The sequence below is a fragment of the Pseudopipra pipra genome, chromosome 5, assembly GCF_036250125.1.
Source record: "Pseudopipra pipra isolate bDixPip1 chromosome 5, bDixPip1.hap1, whole genome shotgun sequence".
NCBI lineage: Eukaryota > Metazoa > Chordata > Aves > Passeriformes > Pipridae > Pseudopipra > Pseudopipra pipra.
Window position 1 is genome coordinate 74860033 of NC_087553.1, and position 16360 is coordinate 74876392.

General features: G+C 50.3%; 1 protein-coding gene across 4 annotated transcripts in view; it reads right to left on the reverse strand.

Annotated features, from left to right (window-relative positions):
• The window catches only part of AHCYL2 (adenosylhomocysteinase like 2), a 132630-nt gene that overhangs the window by 72153 nt on the left and 44117 nt on the right, over nt 1-16360 (reverse strand). For 2 of the 4 annotated variants that reach the window (XM_064656829.1, XM_064656828.1), the window contains exons 2-4: nt 7144-7252; nt 1062-1205; nt 305-405 (exon numbers count right to left, since the gene is read on the reverse strand). In XM_064656829.1, coding sequence (XP_064512899.1) covers nt 305-405; nt 1062-1205; nt 7144-7252 — 354 coding nt within the window. Of the gene's footprint in view, nt 1-304; nt 406-1061; nt 1206-2429; nt 2540-7143; nt 7253-10378; nt 10524-16360 lie in introns of those variants that run through there. The other 2 variants (XM_064656830.1, XM_064656832.1) reach the window with 2 other exon arrangements.

Here is a 16360-nt window from a genome sequence, read left to right on the forward strand (position 1 = left end):
CCCTGAAGCTGGTTTTAAGCAGCATCAGGTTTGTTAGAAAGTTGCACAGAAAACAATTTTTCAGTTAATTTGCATTTGTGAAACAATTTTAAAAGGCTGACGTAAATAAGAACTTCAAAGTATATATTTTTTTATATATATATGTATGTGTAGAGATTTCACTCAGCAAAGTCCCAAATCCAGCCAGGAGTAACCACTCCTGAGGGGAATTCCCAGCCCCTCGTGCCCCCATGGACCCCCTGGGGGCTGTTGCAGGGGCTCAGCAGTGGCCCAGCCCCGTGTGGGGTTTGGGGCCGGCCCTCACCGCGGTCTGGGCCGTGATGTGTGTGCAGCCCACGATCTTGGCCCCCGCCAGCGGCTTCTCCCCCTGAGCTCTCTTCCTCAGAGCCATCAGCGCGGGCATTTCTGCAGGGAGAAGGGAAAACAGGCCCATGAATGTGATGGAAAGAGGGATGAGGAACAAGGACAAACAGCAGCATCACTCCCTGCCCCACTGGCTGGTGTTCCCATGAACTTGTACAGCTGGGGCAGCTTCCAAAGAGGCCAAAGCCTTGTGAGCAAGCCCAAATAAGTGAAAAGGACCCAATATCCCTCTGGATTTTCTCCCTGCTATCTCGGATGAAGCACCATCCCATGTTCAAATTTCTACCTGCAAGTTCCCAAGTGAGGTTGGAGGAAAATCTGCTTCAGACTGAGGAGAACTTGGGACTTCCTGCCCAGCCCCTCTTTTCCTGTGTCCCTCCAGCTTCCTAAACCCTTTGCTATGGACTTCTGGAGATAATCAAGCTCAAATTTATTTGATGGATTTCATCTTCTCTACCGATTTTAACAAAACATGTTGGACTGTAGAACAGCCCTTCAAGGAGTTGTTTGGTTGGAGCTCCTCGGCACAACCCCGTAACTCCTCTCCCATCCCACAACACCCCACCAAAGCTCTCCCATCTCTGACAGGCATCGGGAAATCACCAACACACCGAGCCTCAGAAGGGGATCTGGGGGAAGGAAGGACCCCAAAAGATGACCCAGGACGAGGTGGAGCTGGAGGGAGGTGCCCCACGTACCTTGCTCAGCGATCTCGATCTCCCGGCGCCCGAACTCGGCCTGTTTGATGTTCTTCACGCAGAAATCGCTGCTGCCTTTGGAATTCTTCTGCTGCTTGTCCCGGGGGGAGGTCTCATCGTCGGAGCTGTCCGTGTAGGAGGCAGCTGGAGGGGGGAAAAGAGGTCAGAAACAGGACAAGACATTCCCTGGGGCCAAAGCACCTGTGGATGATCCACGGCTGAGCGTGGCCATGGATGTGTTTCTCCATGTGCAGGTGCCACCTCCCTCCGTCCTCAGCTGGGATCTGCCCTTCTCCCACAGGGACCATCTCCCCAGGCAGTTTTACCTGGGGTGAATTCCTCACTCTTATCTCCTCCTACTTCAACACCACACCAGAGGTAATTAACACTGCCCATGTCCTCCACGGGCCCATCTCCGCGGCCTTCTCCCATCTCTCTTCCCAAAATTCAAGCCTTTACAGCTCTAAGGGAGCCACCAAAACCACCCAGGACTGTTTCAAGTCCTTCCCAAGTTGTAATTTAAGGCAGCACAGACACAAGGCCCTGTTCCATTCCAAACAGCATCCTGGTGAAGGCTGTGAGCTGATGATTATCCAGGTGTGGTGGCATTCCCAGTCCTTGGATTTGCTCAGTTTGGATGCTCCTCAGTGAGGACCAGGAGCTGCTGCTTGGGAGGACCACAAGGAAACTCATGAGGAAGAAACTCCTTCCTTGGGAGGATGGCACAACACTGGCATGGACTGGCCCCAGAGGTGGTGGCTCTCCATCCCTGGGGGACTTCAGGAATGGGTTAGAGAGCCACGGATCACCTGATCACACATGGATCATGGTCACACGGAATCAGATTAAGCTGCAGGTTTAAGATGGGGTGTGGATGTGTCAAAAACTGTCTTCCTTTCCTATCAGTGCCCTCCAAACTCCTGGTTATGGAACTGGACTATGGCAGACATGTGGAGGTGCATGGAAAAGCCCTTCATGGAATTAGAAATCCCCCTTCCCATTTTTTTTGATGACAAAAATCACGTGTGCTTATATAAAATCACATCCATTTTCAGTCTGAGTCACGATGAATTAACCACCACTTCTGCTTCCACTTGGGATCAGCTGAGGAGATTATTTGTGCCATGTTTTCCCCTGGAATATGTCCCTACCGTGGGAAACCAAACCTCTTCCATCTTTTAGGACAGGCACCAGCAGTCAGAGCAACGTGATGAACCAGAAACCACTGCTCCTCTTCCCTTTCCAAAGGACCTTCCCACGACCCAACTCAAAAGCCTCATTCCCTCATTCCCTATTAAACTGCCTGGAAGTTTTACTCCAAGCCTTTACTCCCCAGATCACGTGGAACTTGTAAAATGAACCCAAGACCTGTCGTCCAACTCAGTGTTCCACAAGAGGATCTCCTTGCTTGGACAGCCTTATCCATGGCACCAAACGGTCTGTTCCAGAGGAGGGTCTCCGTGGTGGAACAGCCCAAACCATGACATCACATTATCTGTTCCAGAGGAGAATCTCTGTGGTGGAACAGCCCAATCCATGACATCATATTATCTGTTCCACAGGAGGATCTCTGTGCTGGAACAGCCCAATCCAAGATATATTATCTATTCCAGAGGAGGATCTCCATGGCAGAACAGCCTGATCCATGACATCATATCTGTTCCAGAGGAGAATCTCTGTGGTGGAACAGCCCAATCCATGACATCATATTATCTGTTCCAGAGGAGTTTCTCCATGGTGGAACAGCCCAATCCATGACACCACATTATCTGTTCCAGAGGAGTTTCTCCATGGTGGAACAGCCCGATCCATGACAGCCTTGGATGTTGGCCAGTGTCATGGATGGCTCCAGATGATGGACACCCCACACCCTGACGAGGCCTCTGTCCTCCCTAGCACCACAGGCACAGTTTCCAGGAGGGAATGCTCTACAACCCAAGGGATTTGTTCTCCCCAGTGCTCAGGACAGATTCCCCATTTCTACCCCTGTCAGGAATTAGGCAGCAGGAAGGGTGAGGGGTTCTTACACTGTCACGGGGAGATGGTTGAACCCGTGGTCTCCACCACCCTCCAGAGCTCCCAGGGAGCTTTCCAGGGGCATCCAGACCTGAAGTTGTGACTGATTCTGACAGCCCCTGCAGAGGAATTGGAGCAAAGAAAACCTCCCTCTGCCCAGAACGGCTCTGGTGGCATTTCCACCCCAAAAAAAACCCCAAACCAAGGAGTTAAACCCTCCACCCCACCCCGGCCGTGGGTTTGTCTTTCCTGCAGGACCCAACAAGGTGGTTCCTGTCCCTTCTGGCTCCTGTGAAGCACTTGGATGATGCCAAGGAAAAAAAGCTTAGTGGGGTTCTGTCGGAGCACCAGGCTCCCCGAGACCCACACGGATCCTGAGCCGCTTACGGGGGGAATTAGGCATTGCTGGAATTCCTCTGGGAAGGCTCCATCCTCAGCGGGGTGTGAAAGGCAAGTCCAACCCTGCAAACCCCCCACTGGAGCCCCGAATTCAGGGTGTTCACAACCCTGCAGGCCCAGGAGCCCGGATTAATAACAAAAGGGCACCTTATATAAAACCAAACTCTCGGACAGCAAGGACTCCAGAAGGGAGGATTAATTAGTTCAAGGAGGATTATTTCCTTGAAGACAGTTAATCTGGGTGGAGGTTTCTTTAAAACCAGCCATTTTTGGTTCTGGGGGCTGAAAGCAATTTTTTTATCAAAAAAAAAAACCAAAAAAACACAAAAAAAACAAACAACCCTGCCTAGAGTGGCCAGATTTTCTTGTGCAGATTGTTCTTTACTGCTAAATACATATAATATATAAAAGTGTTTACAGAACTATGGCAATTAAATGAATATCATTAGTGTAATAGAACAGCATAATAATTTGTAACAGTCAGTTTTGCCTCTGCTTTTCTGTCAAATTAAAAACAAACACAGAAAGGAAAGGATTCCTGTCACCTGGAAATATCCAATTAGCTGATGGATAGGCAGCCTCCTAATTATCATCTCAACTCACCCAAAAGTTGATTAATGAAAACTCCCTGCCTGGGGTTGGCAATTCTGCAGAGTTGTGGAGCATTTTAATATAAATTATATTATTTGCATTATGTGTTTGTATCTCTGCCCAGACAGGCTGGGGACTCCAAATCCTAAACTCAGGTCAGAGCCTAAACTCAGTCAAGTTCAGCTTTGCTAATATTTCAGGTGAGGGTCCACTCAGAGCTGCTAAAACTGGCCAAAATTTAGGGCAAAAAAGGGGCAACCTGCCCCTGTCACAGCCCAAATAAAGACAAACCTGGCTGCTTCTCTATACAGCCTTCCCAAAGTTCTGCAGCAGCACGAGGGTGAAGGCAGGGGCCTTGAATCCCAGCTATTCCTGTTCCAATCCCCCCCACAGAACGTGGACATGGTGTGTCACACACACTGCTGAGTGTCTGAGCATTCAAAGCTGGGCTCCTGCAAACCACCTGATCCCCCCAAATCTCTGCTGGAGCAGATAATGATCTGAATTTGGCAGAAAGGGAAAGGACAGTTTGTGAAATTGAGGTAAAATTTAAGTAAAATTGACCCAAACACCCCCTGGACTCCAGAGCAGAGCTCCCAGCTCGGTGCCCTTCCCTGGCTGGCAGCAGCAGATGTTGATAAAACACCCGAGTGTGTCCTGGGGCGAATAAATCGCTCCCAAACGGGGCAGAAAACAATTAATTTCCCCAGTGAGAAAAATCAGTCCCTTTAAATGAAGTGGAACAATCACAGAAAAACGGCGGCTCGTGGCAGATCCGGGAAAGAGACTTGGAATTCTAATGGGAAGAGGGGGATCAGCACCATTGGTTTTGTCATTCCTTGGACTTCACAGCAACTGAGAGGTGACGTTTTCACGTTCCACAGTGTCTCTGCTGGTTTGTCACAGAATCATGGAATGGTTTGGATTCGAAAGGAGCTTAAAGATCCCGTTGTTTCATCCCCCTGCCATGGGCAGGGACACTTCCCACGAGCCCAGGTTGCTCCAACCTGGCCTTGGACACTTCCAGGGATCCAGGGGCAGCCACAGCTTCTCTGGGAAAGCTATCCCAGGGTCTCCCCACCCTCATTATTCCAGTTTTGATGGGCAGGAAGAGCAAGAACCCACAGCTGTTTGCACACCCATCCTTGCATCACTGCAACAGCACTGGCACTGCCCTGGAATTTTGGACCAGGATGCTGGAAAACTGCCTTCCCAGAAGGTCTCAGGGAAGAGCTGCTTTGTTTAGGGTCAGGTTTTCCCTCATGCCCATCACCTCCAAACCTTGAGACCTCCCTGCACTTCGTGGGCGTCCAGGGAAGGGAAGGGAGCTGGGAAGGGTCTGGAGCAGCAGGAGGGGCTGAGGGAGCTGGGGGGGCTCATCCTGGAACAAAGGAGGCTCAGGGGGGACCTTCTGGCTCTGCAAGTCCCTGCCAGGAGGGGGGAGCCGGGGGGGGTCGGGCTCTGCTGCCAGGGAACAAGGACCAGGCCAAGGGGGAACGGCCTCAGGCTGGGCCAGGGGAGGGTCAGGTTGGATATTGGGGAAAATTCCTTCCTGGAAAGGGCTGTCCAGCCCTGGCACAGTGGTGGAGTCCCCATCCCTGGAGGGATTTCCAAGCCCTGTGGATGTGGCACTTGGGGACGTGGGTCAGTGGTGGCCTTGGCAGTGCTGGGGGATGTTTGGACTCGATGTCTCCGAGGGCTTTTCCAACCTAAACAATTCTGTGACTCTTCCCCTCCATCATCACCTCTCTTCTCCTCATCCTTCTTCTTTTCCAGCTTTTTCCCATCCCAGGAGAACTTAACGGGTTGTTCAGGCTGTGTTACTGTTCAGTCTGAGAAGGGGAACAACAAAGATCAAGATGTTCCAATGGGATTTGTCCCTCCATCCTGCAGCCACCCTGGGAACTGAAGTCTTCCATCCCAAGTGCCAACCTCCTGCTTCCAGGAGGAGGGAAATTCAGTATTCCCACAAGCTCATTAATTGACACTTCCAATGCTTTAGCAGGAGATGGTGACTGCAAGGAGCACTGGGGAATCCCACAAAGATATTCCAGGCTCTTCCAGCTGTGAACCAGGAGAGAACACGATGACACGGGCCAGGCCAAGCAGAACAACAAGTTCTTCAAAAACAACAGTCACAAAACACTCCCTGGTGCTCAGGGATTGGATGGAGCTGTGGATTCCAAAGTGGGAACAGAGCCTGGGCTGGTGCCTCCCTCTGGAAAGGACAGCATGGTCCTGTCCCCTCATCTCCAATACCCTCAGGACCAGGGAGATGAGCGGAGAAACACGAAGGAGGGTTTCCATGCAGGAGTTCAGGAGGAGCTCTGGCCACCAGCCAGGTCTGTGGCAGTGTCTCTGAGCCATCAGCCAGGAGCTGGATGTTGAGTTTCCAGAGGCTTTTACACTTAATAAAACCAGAGCTTTAAACCTCTCACTGGGTTGGATGAGGTTTGGAGCAACCTGGGATAGTGGAAGGTGTCCCTGGCTTGGAATGGGATGATCTTTCAGGTCCCTTCCAAGCCAAACCATTCCAGGTTTCCATGAAACTACCCAATAGCTACCCAGGCTCTCCTCAAACCCGCTGTGACCTGCCAAATATCCCAAAAACACATCCAGAGAGATTCACTGCTCAGACTCCAGCAGGAAAAACACCTTCAAAAGGGCCCTCAAAGGTCCTCACTGCTCTTTCAAAGACTCCAATCCCACGTGCAACAGGTAAGTCCAAACCTACAGCGGGATCCACGTGGATTTGTTCAAGAACAGGAAAGGAAGCATGAACAGAATGGAGAAATGTTGTTTTGCTGAGCCTGGAAGGAAAAGGAAGGAGGAGAGAGGAGGGAAGGCAGCAGGAACTGCACACGAGGGCTACAAGGAGAGATGGGAAGCGTTAAGAGCATCAGAATGACTTGATTTTCCATCCAACCACACGCGAGGACGAGGAAAAAAAAGCAACAACCCTCTTTCCACGCCTCCCCTCCCACAGTACCGACCCCCCAGCAGATCTGGGAGGTCCCTGAGGGAAAGCCAGGACAAACCCTGGGGTGTGTAGAGGCTGGAGAGCTGCCCCCCTCACCTGAGCTGTAGCTGTCCGTGGAGGACTGCGAGATGGAGCGGGACAGGGAGCGGCGGCCGATCTTGGACGGGCGCTTGTTGAACTCCTGCTTTTGGTCGGCAAACTGGATCTGTGGGGAGAAACCAGGGAGCTGAGTCAGACCCGAAACACCCAGTGGCAGATGATTAACCCCAGGAAGCCAGAGCCTCGAGCAGACACCGACACCATCCCAGCTCTGGGCTGAACCACAGTTCCTGTTGTTTGATGGGGACAGGACGCATTAAATTCCCTCTTTTGTTTAATTCCAGGCCCTCCAGCAGGGATTAGAGATGTCACTCCAACCCACCCCGTTGGAGAATACAAGTATTTAATAATATTGTATTTAAGAGCACACGACTTCACCAGACAAATCAAGGAATTCTGGATAAGCCATTAAATCCAAGCAATTCTCCAGGCTGGAGAGCTGGATTTCCCAGGAACGTCCACAAGGAGCTGCAGCAATGGATTAACACCAATATTTGGTGGTGTTTTGCTCAGTGAAGAGTTAAAACCTGTTTCCATCTCTGTCACCACCAAGGAATGAAGATTTCAGATTCCCCCAAGACCCTGAGCACAAGAGATAAATATTTAAGCCAGCCAAGCTGATCTGCTCCAAGCACACCAGGACAGAAGGGATAAGCAAATTTCCCATTTTTTAACAGGGAAATTACATTTAACCCTGGTATTCACAGAGGAATTTTTTTCTCTGGGCTTGGTTTTCCTCCAGCCTTTGGTTGACAAGAACAGCAAAGAGGAACAAGCAATCAGTATTCCTTTATTTCCTCAAATCCAGGTTTTCCCACGAGCCAAATATCTGCTCTTACAGGTGATTTTGGGGATTTTAGAGTAGAGACTCAGCCCTCCTGTGTCCCTGATGTGCACCTTGGGTTGGACCTGTCTTCACTCTTCCCTGCTCACATCAGCACCAACTCCACGGGGCTTCACGAGCATCAGATACCTCAACATCCCTTTTAATTCATGGAATCCTGGAATGGTTTGGGTTGGAAAAACCTTAAACCTCATCCAGTGCCACCCCTGCCATGGGCAGGGACACCTTCCACTCTCCCAGGTGGCTCCAACCTGGCCTTGGACACTTCCAGGGATCCAGGGGCAGCCACAGCTTCTCTGGGCAACCTGTGCCAGGGCCTCCCCACCCTCCCAGCCAGGAATTCCTTCCCAGTATTCCATCTAAACCCACCCTCTTCCAGTTTTCTCTGTATGTGGCTACTGGGTCGTATCCAAACATACCCTAAAACTTAGAGTTTGAGGAGATATTTCCACTCCTGGTGCTCATCCCTTCCTGAGCCAACCCTTGATGCCCCCACTACATCCACGATTCCCGTTAAATCTCAGGGAAATTGGAATCACGACTTCCAGTCCCTTGGACTTTGCTCTGACCATGAACTGACTCGTTCTGGTGCAGCAAGAGTCAAATATTTACATCTCCAAATTACTGAAACCCATTAACTTGGGTCTATTAACGAGCCCCTCGGGGTTTCCTGAGAAGTTCTGCAGTTGTTTCAAGGAGTCATTTCAGCAGAAGGAACTGGACCCTGTTCTGGGAATTCCAACTCCAGCTCAGTGGTTTAAGTGGCAGCACTTGAGCTGGGAGGAGAGGGGAGGGGAAGGAGCTGGGAGAGGATTTGCAGCAGCACCTGGGAGGTTTTTTCCCTGCTAATCTTAAACCAACCAACAGAATGACATCGGATCAGGAAACACACATGGGAGGGGAAAAAACCAGGACAAACTCATGTTCCAGCCAGAGCCCCAAGGAGGATTAACACCCCCAGCCCGGCGGGACGGGGGCTTTGCACACACACACCTTTATGTGCCTTCTCTAAGAAGCTGCTGGCCTGAAATAACATCCTTTTTTTTTTTTTTGTCCCCTTTTTATTCCATTGATTTAAAACAAATCCCCCCCCACGGCTGAGCAGCTCCATCAAAGCATCAAGTTGTCGGTGTGAAACGACGCTGGGATGGGCTGGGATTCCAACCAAGGGGGAATAATTTGTGCTGGAATTAACATTTCCCTTCAAGGACACTCAATGTGACTGTTCCAGGCAATGCACCAACATTGGTAACCTGGAGCTCTCTGAGCCCTTCCACATCCAAAACCAAGTAGGAGCCTAAGCAAAGTCAGTCCTGAACCACACCAGGCAGAACCAGAACTAGACTTTATAATAAGCCCTGCCCTCCACCCCCTTCAGGGTTTAAACCCTTTAAACTACAAGATGGGTTTAGTTTTACCTGAGCAAGGAACCGACCCCCCAAGAGGCTGAAGGAAGCTCCAGGAAAGGAAAATGTTGGGAAGGGGCCAGGCCAAGGCTCAGATCTGCTTTTACCTTGTGTCGACCAACATCCTTTGAGCAACAGAGGGAGCGGGCAAGAAGGGCTGCTGGAATTCCATAGAATCATGGAATGGCTTGGGTTGGAAGGGATATTAAAGATCATCTAGTTCCAGCCCCCTGCCATGGGCAGGGACATCTTCCACTAGACCAGGCTGCTCAAATCCCAAGCAATCCCACGAGGCAAGACAGCACAACGCGCCGGGAACGGGGGACATCCGAGATGGGGATGGATGAGAACAGTGATTTGGTTCCAGCCTGAGCTCATCCAGCTCACACCAAAACACCCCTGAAGGCAACAGCCACCCCTGCACAGGCTGGAGCTCCAAGGAGAAGCTCTGAAGCCTCTGAGAGCTGCAGCTCCTCGGATTTAGGAGCCCAACCTGCTCCCAAGGCGCCGCTGCTTTCAACTTCCAGCAGGAAAAACCAAATCAAGCTGGAAAACCTTCCTGCCAGATGTGCAAGGCCAATGACTCCTAAGATCAGGTGTGTGCTCACCACATTTCAAATGAGCCAGGTCTCACTTCCACCCAGGGCTCCTGCCACAAAACTGTGCTCCTTCACCGAGAAAAACCACCCCCGGCATCCAAGGTTTTCTTGGAGAATCTCCCTGCTCTCAACCCCATCTCCTCCTCCATTGCAGTGCTCCGAGGAACAACCCCAGAGACATGTGTTTGGCTCAACTCCATCACTGAAACCTGCTCCCAAGAGAAAATGGAAAGAAATTCTCCAGAGATCGGGATTTTCCCCGAGCAGTCGGCTCCAGAAACGAGCGACCGGGGTGGGGGGGAACAGCAAGGAAAGGAGAAGGAAAAAGAGAGGAAAAACCACAAATAGAAAAACGCAGTCCTGGTGCTGAAGAGTGCCCTCACCTGGGCTTTGATCCCCGAGTCCCCGTTGACATTGTACTTCTTCTTGTTGGGCATGGCCGTGTCCCCGCCGGCCCCGCTCTCCGGTCCCTCCGGAGCCGGGAATGCCCCCCCATTTATACCTCCCCATCCCGCTCTGCTTTCAGCTGCGGGGTGGAGGCACAGGGAGGGAGGGAGGGAGGGGAGGAACCGCTGGCATTTTCAGACTCCCTCTTTTTTTTTTTTCCCCCTTTGGCAGGGAAGGACCCCAAGACTTAATGAGGCGTCCCGGCAAACAAGCCCCGCTTGTGTTCCGCGGGGAATTACAGCGGTTCCCGACCTCCAGACAGTTGGCGGCCGGTTTGAACGTGGCCTGGCTTGTGTGTGCATAACAATGCCTTATTTATGTAACCAGAACAGTCCCCTGCTCGCTATAATTAACTTGCTAATTAAGCTCTTTTAACTCGGGTTCTCCCCCCCCTCCGTTTTCTTCCCCCCCCCCCAATGTCAGATGGTTTCGTTAATGGAGCCTCATTAGAAGAAAATTAACTAATGAGCAACTAAAACAACGCAGGCATTTGGTACGTGGCAAAGTGGTTTTTAATTGTGTGGGTCCTCGCTCTGCCCCCCACGGCTGCAAGTGCACAGTTTGTCCTTGGAAGGGTCCACACTCCCACTCCACACTCCCACTCCCATCCCGCTGTTCCCATGCCAGACCTTTCCTTTTAGGACCATGGAATGGGTTGGGTTGGAAGGGACCTTAAAGCCCATCCACTCCCACCCCTGCCATGGGCAGGGACACCTTCCACTGGCCCAGGTTGCTCCAACCTGGCCTTGGACACTTCCAGGGATCCAGGGGCAGCCACAGCTTCTCTGAGCAACCTGTGCCAGGGCCTCCCCACCCTCCTTTTCCCCATTATTTCTTTCTTATATCTGGTCTCTTCCCACCTTGCAGGTTCCTACTGCAGCAGGAAAAGGGCTGTGGATGGAGCAGACCCGCTGCAGGACAATTCCTTTAACTGAGTGGCTGGAGTTGTTATCCAGAGATTTTTGTCCCTGACAAGGTACCAAGGACAACCCCCATAAAGAACCTCAGCATCCTGCCCAGAGAAGCTGTGGCTGCCCCTGGATCCCTGGAAGTGTCCAAGGCCAGGTTGGAGCAACCTGGGAGAGTGGAAGGTGTCCCTGCCCATGGCAGGGGTGGCTTGGGCAGGGACACCCTGGGTGTCCTGGGTGGCCCTGGATGGGCTTTAAGGCCCCTTCCAACCCAAACCATTCCATGATTCCATGATCTGCTTCCAAAGGAGAGGGAGCTGGGAAGTGCTGGGGCATCATGGATTGACCTCAACACCACTTCTGACTGACTGTGACACCAAAGCTCCCCCAGCTCCATTTAGGATCCCAAACACCTGATTTACAGCTGATTTACCACTGATCTGACCTAATCTTGCTCCTCAACAACTGCCACACTTGTCCAGAGGATGGAACACACTTGCCAGGGAAAACTGATTCCAAGGGGCTCCTCCAAAGAGTTCCTGCAGAGCAGGACGTGCCAGGATGGCATTTTCCACCTCCCTGGCAAATTTCAAGGAATCTACTAAAAGGATAAGAATTCCCAGGCTCTAGGAAAGCAACACCTGCTTTGTGGGGGGAAAATCCCCTCCCAGAATTCCTCAGTTATAGAATAACTGAAAAACAGAAATATGGAATATTTCCAGTGTGGAAGCATCAGGGAATGTGAAGCTGGGATCAGCACCACCTGCTTCAACTGACACTAAGGTCAATGTGGTATTGTCAAGGGAAATTTTTAATTTTGACTATTATTGGTGACCCTTTTCCTGCAAAATCTCAAGGGAGACATTTCAGTAAATTGGTTAAAAGCTCTTTAAGGGGGTACAAAGCCCATCCTGATGGTACCACCAAAGCCCAACTACTTTCCCAGTAGGTTGTCACATCAAAACACTGAAATCAAAAGGCTTTTCCTGGACAAAAAAAAAAAAAAAAAAAAAAAAAGCCTTTTTTTCAGCTGAGATCAAGACACTAAAATTAAAAAACCCTCTATCTCTAAAAATAAATAAATATTCTCTAAAAATAAAAGTTCTTTCCTTCACCTCCACTCAGGAATCTTCTGCAATTCCTGTGTCAGTCTGGGCCAACCAGACAAAACCAGGGAGAACCGTGTTCAAACCCAGTAAATTGTTTTTGTAGTCAGAGCGTTTTAAATTGATTCTTAGCCACGGATATTTGGGTTTTTTAAGGAAACAAGGGAGAAAACAAGAGTTTTCTGTGGGATTAAGGGGGCACAAGCTCTCCAGCTTCCAAATCCACCTGAAATAAACTTGGGAAAGAAAGAGCAGGTTATGGAGCGAGTTAAAATCCATCTACTCATGGATGGAACAGCAGGAGGAGAAGGTGATCTCCAAGAACTGCCACTGCTTGGCCACCAAATTCCTGGGAACTCTTTTCCTAGTGGGAAAAACATCTCATCTGTTGCTGATGCCGAGAAATAAAATGAATTTACTCAATTTTCAAATAAAGGAGGGTAAAGGCTGGAGGAGAAATGATTCCCCAGCTGCGTGTCCAGAGCTGAGGGGACCCACAGGATCATCCCGGTGTCCCACCGGAGCCCAGGGATGGCAGCTCCCAGCCCAACCCTCCTCCTGCTGCCCTCTCATCCCTATTCATGGAGGGAAAGCTGGTTTGCTCCAGAGCTGCTGCCAAGCAGATACTTCATCTCCTGCTCCCTTGTCCCTGGGAAACTGGAGAGGGGTTGGCAGAGCCCGGCTCCCTCCGTGGGCTCAGCGGTGCCAAACCCTCTCTGTGCTGGGAAGGAGCTGCATCCCTCAGCTCCAACAGCTTCTGCTTTCCCAGTCCACCTCCCAGACCTCAGCACTCCAAGGGAAGGGCTGTCCAAAGCCACTCATTCCCTGGTTTCACAGGGAATTAATGTGGAATCCTGACGGCGCTGCTCACCGAGCCAAAGCTTCCCCCAGAGCTCCAAGTGCTTCAGATTCCAAGTTCTCCAGGCAAAAGGTCACACGGAGACCAATTCCAGGATTAACACACCCCTTTAACCCTTTGGCATCTTCCCTTTGGGAATGTGCAGGTTAAAGGTGGTTTTACCTGCAGGGCTTGGGACAGAAAGGACAGGAACGAGGAGCCACCCACCTGGGCCAGAGGGATTTCCAGGAGCGTTGGGAAGTCAAATCACTGATTCCTGGAGGCACCACACCAGTGCTGGATCATGGAATGATGGAATTGTTTGGAAGGAGCCTTAAAGATCACCCAGTTCCACCCCCTGACATGGGCAGGGACACCTTCCACTGTCCCAGGTTGTCCCAAGCCCCATCCAACACTTGGACACTTCCAGGGATGGCACACCTTGGCATTCCCTGACAGAGCCCCTTCCATGGTAACAAACAGCAGCACTTAAATCCAAGGCATAGCAAGAGCATGGGGCCATCCCTGCTGCTGGAACTGGTGGGAGCAGGGAGGAGAAATCCTTAAAAAAAAAAAAAAGAAAACAGCAAATACCTAAAGCAGGAAATTCCACTGGGGACAAAGGAAGGACAAGGAGGAGAGAAACCTCCTCCTTCAGCTGTGGAGCAGATCCCTCAATCCATCCCAGCTCTGTGGGGCACAGCCCCACAACAAGGGCTATTCCCACACTTCCTCAACTTGCAGTGATGGCTCAGGTGTGTTTTATACCGGAAAAAATGTGGGATCTCAGCAGCTGGAGATGGGAAACACCTGCTGAGTCATCACCAGCCTGGGCAGCACCTGCAGCACTCCCAGATCCCATCCTCAGCCAGCATCCCATGGGATCTCACAGCTCCTTCCCACCACACTGCCCAGCAGCACAAGCTTCCCTAAAGCACCTGGGGTTTTTTGGGGAAAAAGGAAAAGGCCACAGCAAAATGAACACCTCTGCTGTTCCCTGTCTAACGATTATTAGACTGTGCAATTAGAGCTCATTAAACCATCCCCCCATGACACACCCTGAAACCTTCCCCAGATACAAAGCCAAAAGTTGTTCCTGCCCCACACGCTGCAGAATTCCCAGAAGCTTTGAAAATTCGGAATTTCCCCTCCTTTGGAGCCCATCCTCCAGTGGGATGAGGGGTGAGGAATTCCTGGCCCATGAGAGTCCTTCCTCATGGGAGGACACGGGAGCCCTTCCCTGACTGGATTGGATACCAGGGAAAATTCCTGCCTGGAAAGGGCTGCCCAGCCCTGGCACAGGGCAGGGGTGGAGCCCCCATTCCTGGAGGGATTTCCAAGCCCTGTGGACGTGGCCCTTGGGGACACGGGTCAGTGCTGGGGAAGGGTTGGACTCCACGGGCCCGGAGGGCTTTTCCAACCCAAATGATCCGGGGATTCCATGACTTTATCCCAGCTCTGCGAACCCAGAGCTGACCCGCTGCAGATCCCAGACCTCCTGACCATCAGAGTTCCAGAATGTGGGAAAACTCCCACTTTAACCTGCTGCTTTTCCAAGGAGCCGTGCGAAGGCGTCACCGCCGTTCCCTGACAACGCATTCTCCAATATTTAATTACAAGAGGTGAACTGAGGCAAAGGAAGGACCTTGGCAAGAACATTAAGACCTAAAAGGCTCATTGAAGTAATGACCTTAAAGATAATGAGCATTTTAAGGCCCAGGCCTAATTATTTCTTGAACTGTGGCCGTTCACTCCCACACTGACCCGAGAAAGCACATAAAATGCAAATCAGGCAAGTTAAAAATCCTGATTAAAAACATCCCTGGAGGACATAACCCTGGGCCCTCTGGAGATGGATTTGGTGCCACAGCAGCTTTAACCATCCATAAAATCATAAAACTGCACTGGGAAAGGCAATTACTGAGGCCATGAGGAAAAAAAAAACCCCAGTCTATTTAAATAAAGTTTTTGTCATTTGGTTCTGATCCCAGAGGCACTAAATCCATAATGGAGAAAATGAGAGAGGGGGATGGATCTGTAGGGGGAGGTTTGTTGCTTGTTTTTAAGGAGAACTCCACACCTTTGCAGTTAAAAATCCACATCTGAAACAGCAGATGAATTGCAAAAGTTTGTCACTGATAACCCTTAAAGTGCCAAATTAATTCCCCATATGAATACAATAAATTATATCATATAAATATATATATCATATAAATATATATAATATAAATATGATATAATTTATATATAACATATATTAATATATAAAAACATATTATATAATTATATAATATTATATAATTTGATATCATTTGGGGGAAGGCTGAAAGGATCATTCTCTATTAAAAATGAGTGAGGAGCAGGACAATAAAATGGAATTTTACGACAACAAAATCCACAAATCTTAAGAAAGGGATAGTGGGATACAAAAAGTTGGATATTAAAGGGGAATAATGACATTTGAACCCAATGCATGGACGTTATTTGTAGATAAATATCAAATCCCCTCATAGCAGCACCAGATTTCCAACTTTTTATTACAATAATCCACTTATTTTTAGAAGAACTACCAGGAGGAACGACTCCCAAACCAGAAGCCGGAGATGTGAGCGGGAATCTGGGAAGAGACAACGAATATTGAGCTGGAATTTCAGCCCTTCTGGAGCACCAGGAGTGTTTCTGGACCCCGCGACACCGACAGACCCCCGGGGGACACGCGGAGCCAACCCGGCACAAAACCTCCTGTCCCTGAGCATCACTGGGTTTTTGGGGCAATGTCATTGTATCTCCAGCTGCTTTGGGAATTCTTTCCACCAGAGAAGCAGGGAAAAGTGTATTTTAGTGCCTGCTGCCGTGGATTCTAAACCCCTGACCCACCACGGTGCCCCGAGGGGCAGCTCCGAGTTTTAGAGGTTTCGTGGCAGCAGAACCTGAGCTGATGATCCAAACCGAAGCGGCTGCTGAGGGAATTCCAAGTCTCCCAGGACACAAGGAGGTTTCTCCCACTCCTCTTCCCCACTGGCTCCAAAATCATTACAAAAATTAATTGTTAACAGATCTGCAGGA